General features: G+C 42.4%; 1 protein-coding gene across 3 annotated transcripts in view; it reads right to left on the bottom strand.

The window, feature by feature from the left end:
• The window catches only part of Nid2 (nidogen 2), a 61,379-nt gene that overhangs the window by 20,810 nt on the left and 21,764 nt on the right, over positions 1-18,805 (bottom strand). For all 3 annotated transcript variants that reach the window (XM_075950022.1, XM_075950021.1, XM_075950020.1), the window contains exons 5-9: positions 16,268-16,417; positions 15,428-15,673; positions 9,965-10,165; positions 8,396-8,626; positions 141-284 (exon numbers count right to left, since the gene is read on the bottom strand). In XM_075950022.1, coding sequence (XP_075806137.1) covers positions 141-284; positions 8,396-8,626; positions 9,965-10,165; positions 15,428-15,673; positions 16,268-16,417 — 972 coding nt within the window. The remainder of the gene's footprint in view (positions 1-140; positions 285-8,395; positions 8,627-9,964; positions 10,166-15,427; positions 15,674-16,267; positions 16,418-18,805) is intronic.

Genomic DNA, 18,805 nt, shown 5'->3' with positions numbered 1-18,805 from the left:
TTTTCATATAACTGTGTCTAGATATACAGAGGTTAAAATCATTGCCTGAAAAAGACCACAAATACTACACATACTTGTCCTCCACAGACTTGGTGCTGGAGAGAGCAAGGGGTACGTGACGAAACAGACATGTCTCTTACCCACACAGCTCCGTCCGTCTCCCTGGAACCCAGGGGCGCACTCACAGGTGTAGTCTCTACCTGCCCCTGGGCGGCACTTGGCTGTCCTGTCACAGGTGTGGCTCCCATCATAGCAAGGGCTCACTGGTGCAGGGGCTGAGTCCACTGTGCATGTACGGGAAACAGCAAAGGGGACAGAGTGACGGTCACAGAGAGAATATGAAGAACAGGAAGGAGACAGGAGTCCTTGCTATGTTAGGCATTCAAAGCTAAGGTGGATTGCTTGCATCTCAAGGTTAATTTCAACAGCTTCCTTGTGCCTACTCTGTAGAGCAGAATTCTGGCTTTCAGTAGGTTTGCCTCTAGGGGAAGAAAGCATCTAGCTTCTCCTTGGATTCTCAGGGTAACTCTGGGCCACACTGCTGTCCCCATAAGAAAAGTGAGCAAGACAAGGGATAAATTACTTGAATACAGGGTCAGCAAGTGTATTGGCAAAGACTCAAACTCCAAATTTCTGGCTCTGCGTTTGTCAGTCTTCCATTTCAAAGTCACCATTTCTGTGGGTTAAATCTGACTTAACACCGCGCAGGGTCAGAATCTCAATTTCAGCAAGAGTCCTAGCTCAAGAGTTCATATGTGTGTTACAGTTGAGAAGTGCTAGTAAGTGCTAGTGTGTTAGGCACAACAGTAAGTCATCCAAACAGACCTTGGAAAAAGCTTTTATTCCCCCAGATCAATGCATGTCCTCGACAGATAGACACATACAGTTTCTATTGCCATTGCTATTTCATTGTCTTACTGAAGACTGGAGTGTTCTACCAGGGGAATAAGTTTGGAATCCTAAGTCTCTTTTAGAAAAAAAATGAAGACTCTATTATTAATGTAAATGTGTGTGTGTTCATACATGTGAGCATATGTGCATGCCACGGTGCACTTGTCAGAGGATAGTTTCATGGAGTGCGTCCACTCCTTCCACACTTATATGGGTTGCAGGGGCTGACCTCTGGTAACTGAGTTTGTGCAGTGTACTGGTTAGTTTTATTGGCCTGACACAGTCCCAGATCATCTGGGAAGGGGGAAACTTAACTGGTAAAATGCCTTCATCAGACTGGCCTACAGGCAAGTCTGAGATTCTTTTCTTGATTAATGATTGATGTAAGGAGGCCCAACTGACAGTGGGTGGTACCACTCTTGGGCAGGTGGTCCTGGGGTGTACAAGAAAGCAAACTGAGCAGGCCAGGAGGAATAAGCCAGCAAGCGGCACTCCTCTGTGGCCTCTGCTTCAGTTCCTATCTCTGACTCCTGCCTCGAGTTCCTACCCTGACTTCCTTTTACAGACCTATAAAGTGAAATAAACATTTTCCTCCCCAAATTGCTTTCAGTCATGGTGTTTATCACAGCAACAGAAAGTAAACTGATACATATGACAAACTCCTTTACCCACTGAGTCATCTTGCTGGTCCTCAAAACTTCCTTGGTAAAGATAGAACCAAATAAATAGAAATGGCTTCCCAATGTCTGTCTACACTTATTATATTTTTGGTCCTGTACCTAGCCTTTAACGACTGAGCCATCTCTCCAGTCCCCTACACTTCCTAATCTTGTGGATCCATCTCTAATAAGTTGTAGAGAGTGTCATGCAGTCGTCGTTGCCACTTGTTGAGCATCCCCTCCCAGGCAGCGGTCTACATCCAAAACCCCACTCAATTCACACAAGGACACGTGCAGCCTGCAGACTATAGCAATAGCTATGAAAACCAAGTAACATACTCAAGGTTACAGTGAGAAGTGGTAGAGTCAGAATGAGATAAAAACCCAAACAACCCGGGCCAGGGTCCATGCCACCCACCACTCTGCTGCAGCTGTCACCAGAGGAACCTCATAAAGTTTCTATCTAAGGCAAAGGCACAGACAACAGGGATGAGGTTCAGATGCACAGTGACTCCCAATTCCTCAGTGCAAAATCCAAATAAAATTATTTATATCTGCTGGATTTGCTTTTAAAAATGCAACATGAAGTATTTCCAAAGTTAGTGTTTTCACTGGCAGGCCTGGCCATCTCAAGGAATAGTTCCCTCCTTCCTCCTCCACTGGACAGCTCTTTTTCCCTGCCTGAAGTGTTTGCTTTTCCTCAGTCTGTGGAGCTGTTGACTACTACAATACTCCATGCAAAATATAGTAACTGGGGCCTGTGCCTCTGAAGTCTGTGTCAGAACTCTGCCTCGGTGGGCAGGTTATTACACCCCAGTATATGCCAAGTGCAACCAGCTCAATGGTTCTCTCACTGGTAGACGCCAGAATCCTAGCAGTTACAGACACACCGTAGCAGGACCTCTGCCTGCACTTAGCACCAGGATTCCCTGTCACTTCTCTCTCATTCGTGACTCGCCAGCCACCGTCTACAGCTGGAACTTGTTCAAAGTAGTTGCTAGTTGTACCCTGTGTGCTTGTTTCTGCAGCCTGCTTCCGGGGCTGAGCTTCCTCCGAGGCCTCTGCTTCCGGGGCTGAGCTTCCCCCCACAGGCCTCTGCTTCCGAGGCTGAGCTTCCTCCGCAGGCCTCTGCTTCCGGGGCTGAGCTTCCCCCGCAGGCCTCTGCTTCCGGGGCTGAGCTTCCTCCCAGGCCTTTGCTGAGCTTCTTCCCAGGCCTCTGTTTCCGGGGCTGAGCTTCCTCCTAGGCCTTTGCGTCTTTGTCTCCCTAGCACTCTCACCTTCCTGCTACAAAAGTTAGATTTTTCTGGTTTTCTTTAATAGTCTGTTGTAAACTGTGGTGCCTTGACTGAGATGGCTCCACTCTCGGTAAACTCCTCCCATGCACACTATAACAAACAGCATGGCGCATTTCCACTGCAGAACATTCATTATCAGTTTCCCCAGCAGGACCTGAATATGAGATTGGCTGAGTTTGTCCTCAGTTCACCTCAGTGCTGGCAGAGGGAAGGGAATCTCTGACAAACAAAAGAGTGGGACAGCTATCCTGGGAATGCCTCCTTCTCGACCTCCTGGCCCAGGGAGGAAAACCCAGCCTTAGTGAAGCAGCGCTCAGTTAACTTGGGCACACAGACAAGAGTTCCTGAAGTCAGTCTCCAGCCAGATTTTCACTAAGAACAGGGTCATATGAAGGCCCCATGAAAAACAAGAACCCCATTCTCCCCACAATCATTTCCTCATATTAAAATACATTCCAAAGGGAATAGTCATCTTCAAAATGCTTTAATTTATAAATGCTGATACTTAACCTTCTTATACAGCAGTCTTTTCCAACATTAAACTTTGACCACAGCATAATCCAGGAAAGATTCATAAGTGTGTATGTACGTTAGAGTTTATCTCCCCGCTAGGCATTAAATAAAGCGAGAATTTTAGAAGCAGACCAGAGTTGACCTCCATTTTTTGTTTGTTTGTTTTTTTGAGACAGGGTTTCTCTGTAGCTTTGGAGCCTGTCCTGGAACTAGCTCTTGTAGACCAGGCTGGCCTCGAGCTCACAGAGATCCGCCTGACTCTGCCTCCCGAGTGCTGGGATTAAGGGTGTGGGCCACCTGCACTCTTAAACTACTGTACTTACACCAACACAAATATGTCCATAATCACAAGCAATTCAGTTAGTAATATAATTCAGAATCCAGTGCAAAGGGAAAATGCAGAGCCCGTTATTAAGAAAAATGGCAAAAAAGACAAAAACTTAAAAATCAGCTATTTCAGTGAGCCCTTCTGCACACAGCCACTAAGTGTGGCTTCCAGTAACATCTTGAGAAAACATTCCTAAAACCACTTTACTATTCATAATTTCTAAGTCTGCTGGCTCTCTCCTCTTGCAGTTAAGGATAGTCTTAAGCCATTCATATTTCATCCACTTAAACTAGAGACTCTCTGACAGGGGAGCTGGAACCATTGACTCAATTAGAATGGGAAAAATGGTTTCCTTAAAGGAGCCATCCCTAACGGCTGAATTCACTGATGCGAATTCAATGGCCCTCTGCCCAAACATTTCCCCAAGTATCCCTGGAGAGGAAGGATGGCAACTTGGGTCCTGTTCTGTGACAACACCACAAACATACTACAAGGAACAGACAACTGTGGCTGGAGGACAGCAAGGATTACAGCCTTCTCTTCTTCGCCGGGAAATCACACTAACTGTATCTGCACCTTGCAAAACCACACAGTGCCCACATTGCTGCAAGGTTATGGCTTAGCATGCCTTCCAGCCTGTCAGCAGTCCCTTTTCTTAGAAAAGCCTAAGCCTTCAAATGCTCCTATGCAGTGACAGAGGAGGAAGAGGGTTTACTTCACATGCTCCTATGCAGTGACAGAGGAGGAAGAGGGTTTACTGCTGGTGCCTTCAAATGCTCCTATGCAGTGACAGGGGAGGAAGAGGGTTTACTTCACATGCTCCTATGCAGTGACAGAAGAGGAAGAGGGTTTACTTCTGGTGCCTTGTGTGTGCTTTTCTATTGTTCCATTTCAGGAATAATGAATGGTACCTCTGTGGGTAAAACATGGTTCAGTCACAAAAGGTTGAACCCCACACTCTGATGAAATCTCCGACTATCCTATGAGGCTTCTGTGAAGCTGACAGAGCCCACAAGCTGCAGCTGCATTGTGTGGTGCCCAGAGCCAGGGTTTGAGTCCCAGCCTGGTGCTTACTAGCTGCGTTTTTGAGTGTTTTACCTCCCTCAACACCTCAAGTTTTACATCTATAAAGGGGTGATAACAATACAGTCCTGGTTGAGTAGAGGTTGCTGTGGGGAATAGATAATTCATGTAAGGTACTAAGGACAATGCATGGCAATATACCATGCTATTTATTAAATATTATTTGTCTGGGTGAGAAAGAAGCTCATAAAACTAACTAGCAACTGGTACTTTTTTTGCTGGCTTACTCTCCTTTTGTAAAAAGAGACCCAAAGATAAACTGCTTCCCTAAATGATTCCAAAGGACTCGATGGTGTTGGTGGTTCCTCCTCTAATACAGTGGTTTTCAACCTTGCTAATGCTGTGACAATTCCTCATCTGGTGGTTACCTCCAACCATAACATTATTTCATTGCTACTTCATAACGGTAATTTTGCTACTGTTACAAATCGTAATGTAAGTACCTGATATGCAGGATACTTGATACGTGACCCCTATGGGGTGGAGAACTGCTACTCTAATGGTTCTTCTTATAGTCTTGATGCCTCCATCTGCAAGGGCAGATATGAGGGGCGCGGCTGTGTTCCACAGGTGCTTTTCTCTCTCCTTATGAAATACAGTTGTGCTCTTCCTTCTTGATTTACAGGCTTTCTTTTGGGCCAACAACCAGCTCCCAAATCATGACATGGGGACTTCTTAGTTATTTATATAACTAATAAGCTCAGCTTATTATTTGATATGCTCATTTCTTTCTAGCTCTTATAAGTTGTATTAACCCATTTCTCTTTATCTATGTTTTGCCTTGAATCTTTTTACCTTTCATTTGGTATGTCTTACTGTGTCTGACTGGCTGGCCAGGGGCATCTCCCACTCTTTCTCCTTCATTCTCTCCTCTTCTCTCAAGTCTAGATTTCTCCCACTTATTCTGTGTTCCACCAGCCCCGCCTATTCCTCTATTGCCCAGCTATTTGCCATTCAGCTTTTTATTAGATCAATTAGGTGCCTTAGACAGGCAAGGTGACAGGCAACACATCTTTACATAATTAAACAAATTCAGCATAAACAAAAGCAACACACCTTTGCATAATTAAACAAATGCAGCATAAGCAAATGTAACACACTTTTACATAGGTAGAGTAATATTCCACAAGAAAAAAATCAAGTGGCATCTTCATGCATTAATTTACTACATTGTAATATCATCTTTGACTGCCCAATGCTTAGATTGGCATCCTATTTCATTCTATATAGTTGGATCAGTTTCCTATATCCAAAGCAACCAAACTAATAAACTCAGGCTTCTCCTTTCAACCAAGATCCCATCAGCTTCCTCTGTTGCTAACGTATGGCTGAGCCAACACCCATACTTAATCTCTGGAGGCGTAAGGGGCCTTGAGCTCCAACGACAACACAGATTTCTCAGTCACCTCTTACAGATGCTGACTCTGGGCTCGCAGTGTTAACAACAAACTGAGTGCAGGAGCCAGTCCCTTTATCTTCACAAACCTCTTCTCCTAGGGGAAAGCACGGTGATTGGTTTAGAAAATTCAATTATCATCTTGACTTTTTTGTCGACTTCCTTTGCAGGCCCATCCCAGCTTGCCTAGGACACGATGTAGAAGGTTCTTCTGTTCATGTGTTGTTTTCACTGGTTAATGAATAAAGAAACTGCTTTGGGCCTGATAGGGCAGAACTTAGGTAGGTGGAGAAGACAGAACTGAAGGCTGGGAAGAAGGGCAGAGTGGGAGAAGCCATGGATCCTCTGCCTGAGATGGACGCTGGTTAGAATCTCCGGCAAGCCACAGCCACGTGATGATACACAGATTAAAGGAGATGGGTTAAACTAATATGTAAGAGTTAGCCAATAAAAAATTAGAGCTAATGGCCAAGCAGTGTTTTAATTAATACAGTTTTCTGTGTAGTTATTTCAGGTGTAAGCTAGCTGGGTGGCCAGAACAAACAAGGGACCTTCTCCTTGTAACAACTGGCGCCAACGTGATGGACTAAATCCACTTAAAAACCTGAGAGAGCTTAATTCTAGACACGCCAAAAAAAAAAAAAAAAAGACAGTTTAACACAGCTTTTTGCTGGCAGCATGCCACAGAGAGATTTTCCTGACTCAGCAGCAGCAACAGGAAAAAAAGCTGCGCCATTTTAAAATAAGGCTTCGTGGGCCCTGCCACTGGTGCAAACTCTGGCTATGGAGCATTTGTGGGTCCGGGTGTTTGTGTGCCCACTTGGGGTTGGGAGGAAAGTAGCCAAGACCATGCCAAGTGGCTCGGCTCTTCCTGCCTGGGCAGGTGGTGGGATCAGGTCTACTAGGCTTGGGCAGGTGGGAGAGCATGGCGGATTCCTGCCGATATACAGAGAGATGTTTCTAGGCTGCACAATTACCATGATGGTTGATTACTAGGGCATTTATCATCTTAGAAGAAACCCTACACTCTTAAGTGACCTTGTCTATCCTCTCTTGTCCATTAACAACTGTTAGTCTACTTGGTTATCTCTCTAGATTTGGACATTCTATGTCCATGGAATCATGCATTGTGGCTTCTTTCACTTAGCACAATGCTATCAAGTGCAACCCAAGCTGTAGGATGAACGAGTACTCCATTTCTTTTAATGACTGAGTAATATTTTATTGTTTGGCTTTAGGACTATTTTGTATGTGTTCACTGGTTGATATTCATCTAGGTTGCATCTACCTGTTGGCTATTTTGAACAATGCTGCTGTGTTAGTATTATCATCACTTATGCTAGCTCAGGTTTTAGTCTACAGTCTGACTCCATTGCTTCTGATTGTGGTAAGGGAGACCATGACAGCAGTAGTATGTGGCAGAGGCCACTCATGACTGCGGAAGATAGGACAAGATATAACCCATGAGGTTATGACCCCACGATCTACTTCTTCCAGCTGGTGCCCTTCTCCTAAGGTTTCCGGAACCTCCCAAATAGCATGGACATCTGAAGACAAGCCTTTAGTACATATAAGTTTAGGTCTTACATTTAGGTCTCTGGCCCACTTTGAGCTGGGTTTTGTTGACACCTGAGGCAAGATAGGGGTCCCTATCTTGCATTTGGAAAGTTGTTTCAACATCACCTGTTTAAAAGACTTATTCTCCTATTGAACTATTTTGATGTCTTTGTCAAATAAAAAAACCATCTGAGGCTGGCTCAGTAGGTCAAGGCCATGCTGAGAAAGTCTGGAAATCTGAGTCCAATCCCCAGAACTCATGTAAAAGCAGAAGAGAATGGATTCCACGAACTTGCTGTGAACACCAACGCATACATAACACAATACACATACACCTACCCCATTATACACAATAATAACTAAAATTTGTGTTGAACTGACTGCAAACAAGAGCATTTAACTTTTAGATTCTCACTTAAATTCCACTGATTTAAATCCCTATTCACATATCAAGGGAAAAGGCTGACTGGTACCACCCAGGCCCAGGTGCCATACTTCAGTTTCTGACATTTGGCAGGGCTATGTTCTCGAAGTTCTACACTTGCCTGTCTACACAGGGCCACACTTTATTGACTTTTTTATCTGGAACTCACAGAACTTTAATTGCAACAAAACTGTTTGATGGCTTCTAAGAAAGGATATGAATTTTGCCCAACAAAAATAATATACATACCTTCCACAGGGCCAATCTGATTGGTCACAGCAAATCTCAGCACACCCTCCTCCTCACTGTATAAAGCAAAAGCCCGGTCCACAGTCAGCTGCTGGGTGGCAGGGATGGCCAAGTGTCTGGGGGCATGCCGGCATGCCTTATAAGTGATGTTCTGGTCTATGTGGTAGGACCATGTTTGGTTGATAGAACCAGAAGTGAGAGAGAAACTTCTGGAACTGGAAGAGGTCACAGCTGTAATGAACATTTTACAAGCAAACTGGTAAACTTTTATAATACCAAAACCAAAAATGTTCATATTAGAAGTAATTTTTTTTCTACCGTTTTTCACCCCATTCCTGGAGCAGGTTCCACTGAGAACTTCCTGAGCTCTACAGGAAGCTTGGAAGGAAAGACCTAGAACCCCCTTGAACCTGAGTGGAGACAAAGCCATACTGCTGAGGAGGAGAAACAACAACCGTTACACTAAGAACAAGCATTATGATGTGCTGGTGTGTTGATAGCCACTGGTGTGCTGAGAGCTATCTTCACACTACCTACTTTGTTCCTCGTAGCTGTGCAAGACAGGCACTGACAGTGTGTGCAGAGACCACAGAGTTTAGATGAACAGCCCAAGAAGCGGGGCTTGGATGTGGTAGAACTGTAACTCAGTATGTCTCAAGATCTGAGACACATTCCACAAAAGGAATACTCCAAATGCTCTGTACTTTGGTTAGCTGGCAAGACACCAGCTGAGGAAAAAGTTGTTCCTCTCTGGCTGGGAGTCATGCCAGGATTGGCCCCAGTATATTCTGGTCACAGTCAGGGTCTATGTTCTAGACTTTTCCCCGTACCCAGCTCTCATGCTGGAAGCTGGAGGCCAGACCAAATTCAAGATGACAACAGTGACCGCTGGGCATCTTGCATGTGGCTAGTACTGCATATAAATGTGTCAGGCTTTTGACATTGTGACACAACACTATCATCTACAAATGTGTTGGACTGTATTTATAGCTAGCTATTCTGGGATGGATGTAGCCTCCAGGCTGCAGGCTGGACACACATACAGCTTATTACACCTTATGAAATTTACCAACTGTGTTAGGCAATCAGAAAAGATGTTTTTATTCTCATGCTAAAAGAGAAGAAAGTAAGCTTTCTGTTGATTTTTTTCTCCATAGACTTTAAATGGCAAACCTAGGATGTGAATAAATTTTGTGTTGACTCCAAATCCCGGGTTCATTTCATAGCACTGTAAAAGAATCATTGTATTTAGTTCAAAGTAAACTAAAATCATCAGCTGAAACAGTTACAGGGCAATCATGAATCTTAATTGTCAATACAGTCCATGCCTGAGAGGACAGTATTTTATCAGTTATTGCCTCCAGAAAATAATGTGCAAAGATATTGACATCCTTATGTTCAGGAGTCATTTCTCTGCTTGCCTACATGGTGAATACTTTCTAAAAAACAAGAGCAAAATTATATCAGTGTCACTTTGTGTTCCAGGACGTTCCTGTGTTTTAAGCCTTGTCACTATCTCGTTGAGGCAGATACCATGTCCACTTTACAGCTGTGGAAACTCACACATACCTGAGTCCCCGTGACGATAAAGCTCTTTGTATGGAGCAATGAGAACTGTGGAATTCGCCGGAATGAAGGGCACCTGACCCTCAATGTTGGTCTTAATGCTCAGATAGTTCTCTGGGTCAAGCCCCTCAGCAGTCTGAGTGATACGAACCCTCTCTTCTCCGGGGTAAAAAGTAACTTCCACCTCATGCACAAAAGTAGCACCTGCAGAAAACAAAAGCTCAGCAAGTGGGTGACAAGAGGTCTTGTTTAAATAAATCATTCTGAGGATTGGCTGGGGCTTGGGTGGTAGACTACCTCCCTATCGTAGAAGAGGCATGGCTTCAAGCAGCTAGTCACTAGTGTGTATGTCCTCTTCTGGTCTCTGATGGAGACAGTACCTAAGGAGAACATGCCAGCTTGTGCTCAGTCCTAACTGCAGACCTCCTGCTCTCCCAAAGTTCTCGAATCCTCCTTTAGCCAATGGCCTTTAAGATTATTACACCTACTCTGTGAGTTCAAGGCCAGCCTGGTCTACAAGAGCTAGTTCCAGGATAGGAACCAAAGCTACAGAGAAACCCTGTCTCAAAAAAACAAACAAACAAACAAACAAAAAGATTATTACACCTACTCCAATTTATTGTAATTGCCCTACAACAGGTAAGATCAGAAAAATTACAAGATGACTAATAATATTACCACTTAAGAATTTGATAATCATTTTGCTTATGCCATAGATGGTATTCTGCAAGGCTTATATGGTTTTCCTTATGCATCCATTTATTTAATTTTGGAAACTAGTTTTACTTTTAATATTAGCTTGTTTAGAAAATGGTTTGATAACAGAACCAAGAATGAGGCACTTTTAAAAATGATACAGTCTTTACAGACTAATAATGAACAGCTAGTTGGAAAACTTAACAATATGGAGAGGGATAGCATTAATTTGACAGACAAAATCCAGTCAATGTTGAAGGGTGCTGAGACATTATCTGAAAGAATTCATGCTGCTGAATTTAATCGAAATCTATAAAAAGTTCTGATATATTAATGGATAAGGTATCTCTCCATGAGGTTACTATGTATGCCATCAAAATTATGTCCAAAGATAAGATGTATCTTTACTGAACAAATTTCATACCTGGGAATCCTCAATAAGGACATTAAAATGAAACACTGGCCAGGAGATTTAGACTTTGCAAAAGGCAGTGGTAAAGAGATTTAAAAAGATTGAGGAAATCATCAAGACTGATGAGCAGGGACAGAAGGCACAAGGACAGGATCTGGCTTTAGTATGTGCCGGACTCCAGGGTGACTTTCCCAGAGTTTTAGCTGCCTATCTAGTAATTTCATCTGAGAAACCATCTGGCACAAAACACCCTAAGGTAGTCAAAAATATACATGGCAACGTACAGGTATGAGCAATCTAAAAGAAATTAAACAAGCAATAGTATCTTATGACCCACATTCGCCATTTGTTAGGGAAATGGTGAAAATGCGGGCTTCAAACAATAAGGCTACCCCACACAATTGACTTCAATAATCTCAGCTGTCCTAGAAGATGGACCTCAGCTGCTTTGAAAGTGTTATTGGTGAAAAGAGACAAAAATTTTAGAACAACAGGGAAAAGCAAAAGGATTTGAGGCTTCCCAAGATCAAATTCTTGGCGAGGACGATTACTCTGATCCTCAGGACCAGGCTCTCTATAACAAACACACCTTGTCCCTTGTAGCCCAGCAGCTTTTAATGTTTGTGACAGTATTCAGGAACCAGAAAGGAGAATTAAATCATATACTAGGGTTAAACAGGGCCAGAGAAAACCCTTTAGTGACTTTTTACAAAGATTAACTAAGGTTATACAAGTAGGTGTAACAGAGTCAGAAGCTAGATGAGTACTTATTAAATCTCTTGCTTTTAAAAATTCCAACTTAGAATACAGAAAGATCCTTGGGCCTTTAAAGGTTAGATCAGCACCAATAGATGAATGGATCTTGCAAACAACAAATGTTGAGACATTTGACTATAATACTGAGGCTTGGGTAAGAGAAGCCATTTCCAATGGTATGAGGACACACCATGATGCCAAATGTTTTAATTGTGGTAGAATAGGACATCTGAGAAGGGATTGTAGACAAGAAATTCCTAGGAATAATGTCTCCTATGGAAATGACAAGAATAGCTGGTCTCAGCATTCTGGGATATGTAGGCGGTGTGGTAAATGCTGACATTGGGCCAATAAATGTAGATCAACAAAAGACAGACAAGACAACCTGATACCATTGGAAAACTTTTTGGGGGACCTTTCACAGGCCCCCATGTCAAACATGGTCAAGTCATTCCCAGTCATGGTGGAGAACATGTTTCACGAGAAAAATTAAAAATCCATTGCCTACTGTAAAAAAAAACAAACAAACATACTGTTCTGGATGACATGGAGGATGATTAGTGTGAGTTTACCCACACTAATATAATATAATATAATATAATATAATATAATATAATATAATATAATAATAGTGAGTAAGAGTGAATATTGTGAGTTACTATTTATGGACAATTTATATTTGTACAGATTCTTGTATATTGATATAAGTTCAAATTATATTTGTTATATTGAATATGCTCCTATTTCTGTTTACAATATTTATAAAGTTATTTTAGAAATAACTATGCAAAGTTATTTTGTCAGATTGTACACAAGCATGTTTCTATCTCTGCTTAAGACATTTTGTATATTGATACAATTTTAGGATTTACCATATTGCATTATATATTTCTACTTCTGATCAAGATTCTTATACACTGTTTACATTTTGAGGTCATTGTCCTTATTTACTCCACAGTTGTTTAAAGACTGTTGAGTAATATGAAGTCTTAGTCTTTAAGTTATATAGGTATTAAGTATTATAAGTCAATAGTCATTCATGTTTGTCATACTTATAGTCAGACTAATAGGTTCTTTAGATACAGAGATTTCTGAATAGATATGTGAACTTCAACCACTTCAAAGACCTGTAGAACATGGCATTTAAATAACTTAGGGTTCTGTTGACATCAGACATGATTGCTCCTGGCAGCACAAATCTATTCCTGAGAGAATGTTGAGCACTAAAGACACTTCACTTGGAGCTTGTTTTCTTCTTGGCAAAACTGGCCTTTGTGCAAGGAACTGCGCATGCCTTGACCACTGAGAAAATACATGATATCTGAACAGGACAAGCAGGATATAGGAAAAAGGACTGCTAAACCTTGCTAAGACAAGGTCAGATGGTTATGGAAATTTTCCTGCTTCAGAAAAGGGTCTGTTAGTTACTCTAGGCCTTAGCCAAAGTTGGTTGCTTCAACATTGCAAATGAGACTTTGGGGGATTGCCCAGATAGCCAGTTGTCTGGTATCTACTGCACATCTGGAAGCTGCTTGATTGCACTTCCTGCCTATTCAAGTAATATTATTATCTTCCTTCTCAGGCTTTTGATAGGTTTGAAGATTATATAGTCCTAGTTACCTTCTTCTTATGATCTAGCCAAGCCATTTCTAACACATGACTTAAACTCCTTAGGATAGAATGATTATTAAAACATTTAGCATATATTCCTTGCTTAATATTGTTTATGTTGATTGTAATTCTATTTTTTATACTTGATATCATATCTGTTCTTAGTGTATCATAGTTTTGTATTGGTTTTTATTTAGACAAAAGAGGGAGGTAATGGGGAACCTTTAAGAGGTTGGACCTGGTTGGGGCATGATTTAGGGTACCAAAAATCACAATCTCACCCAACTTAGCCTGTTCTTCCCATGCTCCATACCTTGATGTTGTACCCCCATTCCTGTTCCATGAGTTTTCCCTTTTAATAAAGAAAAAACTTAGAATACTCTATTTAGAGTTAGCTTGCCATTATTTGGTTCGCGTTTACCCCTATTTGACACTTTCAGCATCACTCAAAGAATTTCAATTGCCCCTGCCCTGTTTTCTTTATGGGAGATAATTTTTTTTTATATTTTGTAAGAGATAATGCGGGACTTTCTTTCTCAGCTTGCCAGGTTAGCAAATCCCACATAAACCAGGATATTTAGTGAATTTAAAATTCAGATAAATCATTAATACTTTGGTCACATATATCCTATGTAATATATATGGGCATACTTATATTTTAAAACTTCTTTTTCCCGAAATTCAAGTTTAACTTTGCATACTATGTTTTAACTACTTTTGACACATGGTTTCATTTAAATCTTGAGTAAAGGAGACATACTATATATCCTTTAAATGGCAGCTGAGCCGTGCAGCCAGAGGTGGGGAAAGAACTTGTCTCACAGTACAGGCCTTTGTGTGCAAGAAAGGAAATGCGTGTTGCTAGCAGGTATACGAGAAGCCACTCCCTCCCCCATGCTCCCTGCTGACATCTACTGAGGACTCATTGGCAAGTCACAGCTTCACCCTGGCCCTCTATGGTCTCACAGCCACCCAGGTGATCTGTGTGCAGTTAAGTCTGGACAGTAGCGATCTCCCAGAGCCTTTAAACTCTTCCACTCATGACTTTTACCAAGACCTTCTTACTCTGCCTGGATATATATGTGTAAGATATGGACACATTTACAGATAACAGTCCATAAAGAAATGTATTTTAAAGCAATGCTCTGGTATTGATATAAATTTATCACTTATTAAAAATGAAAGAAAGCTTGCATTTTACTGAGATGGACTTGCTTGTTTTATTCATTTTATATTTATTTATTTAGCTTGTTATTTTATACAAAGAATCATCTCTTAGCTGAAGATTTCACACTGCAGGAGAACGAATATCTTTAGTCTTTTCAGAGTCAACTGGCTTTGAGTTTGGAATCACTGATGCTGAAAATGTCACAGAATGGCAGAAGTATGTTTGGGGACACCTCAGCAATTGTTGGAAAGTGCACCCTAATCCTTACAACCTACAAATTAGTAAGCAATTTTCAAGAATAGAAAATATTGGGTTTTTTTTAATCTAAATATTAACAGAGAACGATCCAAAGCTACATTAACTTGATACCTACTTGCTAAGGGATGACAGTAGAAGACAAGAGAACGTTACCAGCCACCAAAGCAGCATATTTCTGTAGAGTAGAAAGCTTTGTATGTACAGCAGGAACGCTGCAATTCAAAACCTCCAATGGACTGGAGTCTGAGCACAGGCGCCCAGGCAACCTTTTACAAACTGTGTGCATTGTGTGCTCAGAGCCAGGGCTGCTTTGGAGTCACACTACAGGCAAGTGCTGTCGGAAACACCTGTATTCATTGTAGGCTTATACATTTTTTTGAGCAACCAGAAACCTTTTTAGCAAGTTCCATATTCAGTTACATGGCCTCCTCTGTAGCCATGACTCAACTTAAAAACTATGACCTATGTATGTCAAGGGTGGGCAGGGAGAGTTAGGAAAGGATCTGTAGGTATTCCACAGGTACCACTTTTGAATTCTCATTTGCCAAATTTGAGCTCTACTCACCTGTGAGGCTGAAGCCATTCTCAGAGCCCGGCTTCTCCAAAGCAAAGAGCCAGCCAAACAGGCCTCCGATTGGGATGACAGGGAGAAGGGCCTGGGCTGCCAGCTGTGGGATGTGGCTGATGGCAGTGTAGGCTCTGCCATCATTGCCCACGATGTAAGCATGGAGATCCACATCAGTGAAGTGCACAGGAGTGTGACCCACTCGGAGGTGGCCACTCACTTTCCCATTGACTCGGTGAGGTACTCCTGAAAGGCAAAGAGAATCTTCCCAATTTTTGCCCGCATCAAGATCAGGACAGGTGTACAGAGATAAAAGAACTCCCCTGACTGCATCTAATGGTCATTCTTTGGAAAAATCACTTTAATAGTATTATTATCATTATTGATGTTAGTTTTCTTGAAATAAGATCTCTATGGATGCTCACTATGAAATCCAGGCTAGCCTTCAACTCTCGACCCTCCTGCATCAGCCTCCCTCCAGAGTGTTAGGATTATGGGCATGTACCGCCATATCTAGCTTAGCAAGAACCTTTGATGATGCTCTAACCAATCAACTACTCACTTAATGACCCAGCCTGTTTGTAATATCTCCTATCCTCCTTCTTTTCCCTCCCCTGTAGCTCTACAGAGTTAGGAATGGGCAAGTGGAATCCTTTCTAGTTATTTCTCAAATTGAGAATAAATAAATATATAAATAAGTAATTGTTATTTAGGCATCCAATCATTAGTGCTATGATTCACATAGTACAGACATAAGGATTACCAATCACAGCCCACACAGTAACTAGAAACAGGCAAGTGGTGACGCTGTTCACACAGCAGCCCCAGTTTGTCAATCACCTTCTGGCAGACAGTGCTTCCCATTTCCATAAAACCTGGACTGGCAGTAGCAGCAGAAGCCAGTGGCATAGTCGGTGCAGAAGGCATGTTGGGAGCACTGGCCATGGCTGTGTTCACAGGTTTCCCTGTTGGCACTATTATACGTGAAGACTGCAAAATTAAACAAACAAGCATTAGAAAGGCCAAAGGATTCCAGCATTGTCACCACTAAACTGCATCAGACACCACATCTGCTCTGCAAAGTCAGCTTGGACTGTCGTAAACAAATAGGATTTGATGCTGAGGGTACAGGAATAACATGCAGCTTGGGGGATTAATTTGCTTTATAAATCTGGCAAGAAGCTCAGGTCATTGCTGCCAACTGGGTCTGATTACAACACGGGTGAGCTTGGCTGAGAGCAGTCGTGAAGGCAAACCATTCTTGCAGATTAGAGAATGAAATCACCATTTGGTTAGTAAAAGAAAATGACCAAACACTAGCAATTCTGTATGTAAGAGCAATGATCTTCAGGGAGCTAAGATCCAGGGTCTACAGCTAACTCTTAAGGAACCCTAACGTAAAGGATGCAAATACACTTGCCTTCACATGTAGAAGGGTTGGGGAGGAAAGAGAGAACAAGGAACAGGGTTAAGGAGCTTTTGTCCTTTCAAACATGAGTATGATTTCCATGCAGCAGAAACAACGTAGGCTATAGTCATAGATGCTCTACAAAGCCACAGTAAACCAGAGGAAGCTTGATGTTCCAGGGATTGTTGTCCAAGCTTCCCACATACTCTACCTATTACAGAGAGATATTTGTGCAAGAGAGATAAGGGAAGGAGGGAGGAACATAAGAAAGAGAGGAGCCTGGAGCCAATGTCACCATGTCATTGTTTATAAAAGAAATGACCAAAGTGTGTCTTGAAATTTGGGCACAGTTTTTTTTTTCTTGGTTTTTTGAGACAGAGTTTCAATGTAGCTATCAAGCCTATCCTGGAACTAGCTCTTGTAGACCAGGCTGGCCTTGAACTCACAGGGATCCTCCTGCCTCTGCCTACTGAGGGCTGGGATTGAAGGTGCGCACCACCACCACCGCCTGGCTTGATAAATTCTTTTTACCAGGATGCTGAGCTATACACCAATTCTAAGTACGGCCACCAGGAGGCAGGGTGGCTGGCTGTGGCTGTGCATGCTCTACCTCCCAGCCACTGGAGTCAGAAGGCTAGAGAGAGATACAAAGAGATTTCGGATAAAGCAAGAAGGGCAAAATTTCTAGTGCATCCTAGCCACTGGTGCTGTAAGTATGAGCTCTGGCTACTCATAGGAAAAAACAGACTGTGGTGGCCTTCCAGGAATAAGTCTGAAAATGAGGAATGGGTGGAAGGAATCAAAAATTCAATATTTACTTAGAGTATTCCAGGTGAGAATAAAAAACCAAGACAGTGAAAAGATCTAGCTCCCCGTGTGTAACAATGTAACCGGCATAACCACTTACATCAGCAAACACAAGGATAAGAGAGATAAAGTTTAAGCTGGCTTGATATAGACGAGGCACTCTTCCGCCAGTTTTAACATTAACCCTCCATCTGCACCAGATCCCTGGGTAGCAAGTACCATTTTCATCTGTTTTCCAGAGTAAGAAATGGAAACAAAGAGGACTAAGATGACTCACCTGAAGTCACAAGGGCTGTGAGCAGCTGGGATGGAATTCTGAAGGCTCTGGGTCCTTACTACTCCCCAGTGGTACCCAACTAAGGCTAAGGGTGGGATTGGATGCTTGCAGCATGTTGAGAAGAACACACAGGTAAGAAGAGGGTGAAAGCAGCAGTGAGGAACAGTAAGGACCAGAGTTCAGTTCCCAGCATTCATCATGGGTGACAACATAGTCACCAGTAACTCCAGCCACACAGGATCTTATGCCCACTTCTGGACTCTTTGGGCATCTACACCCACGTGCACATTCCCAAGCACAGACCGTTACAGAGAAATACTGAGAGTAGCTGCTGCAAGTTGAGGGGGTCATCGGGTCAGAACACCTTAGTTAAAGGGAAGAGTTGGTGAGGAGCTGAAGAATGGAGTCAGTGACTTGTCTGAGAAATTACAGCTTTATAAAAACGGAAAATTAGGCATAACTCAACTTCTTTGACAAGAAAAAAACTTTTTGCATAACTTTCTTTTAATAGCAACAAAATTCACTGCAGGGGGAAAAGGGGAAGAATGGATTGTGACAAGATAGCATGGCCTTTTCTATGTAGAAAACTACTTATTGTTATCAGTGGTTTAGGAGTGAGGAATGTGTGTGTGTGGAGGGGTTGGGACATGGATCCCAGGGTCTCATGTATACACTGAGCATGAACTTTCTCAACACGTTACGCCCCTATCTCAACAAAAAACAGGGTAAATAAAAAGATGTTAGTGTAACTCAAGTGTGTCAAAGAACAAAGTTTCTCCTGCTCAAGCTGCTGCACATGTAAAGAGGTGTGCTCCTGAGTCAGCACAGGTGGAGCTTCGGAAGGGCACAAGCTGGGTCATAGTCAGTCCCTCTGGGAGACCACAGG

Source organism: Microtus pennsylvanicus, chromosome 15 (assembly GCF_037038515.1).
Source record: "Microtus pennsylvanicus isolate mMicPen1 chromosome 15, mMicPen1.hap1, whole genome shotgun sequence".
In the NCBI taxonomy this organism is placed as follows: domain Eukaryota; kingdom Metazoa; phylum Chordata; class Mammalia; order Rodentia; family Cricetidae; genus Microtus; species Microtus pennsylvanicus.
The sequence above is the reverse complement of the archived record's forward strand: the minus strand, read 5'-3'. Positions and strand labels throughout refer to the sequence as shown.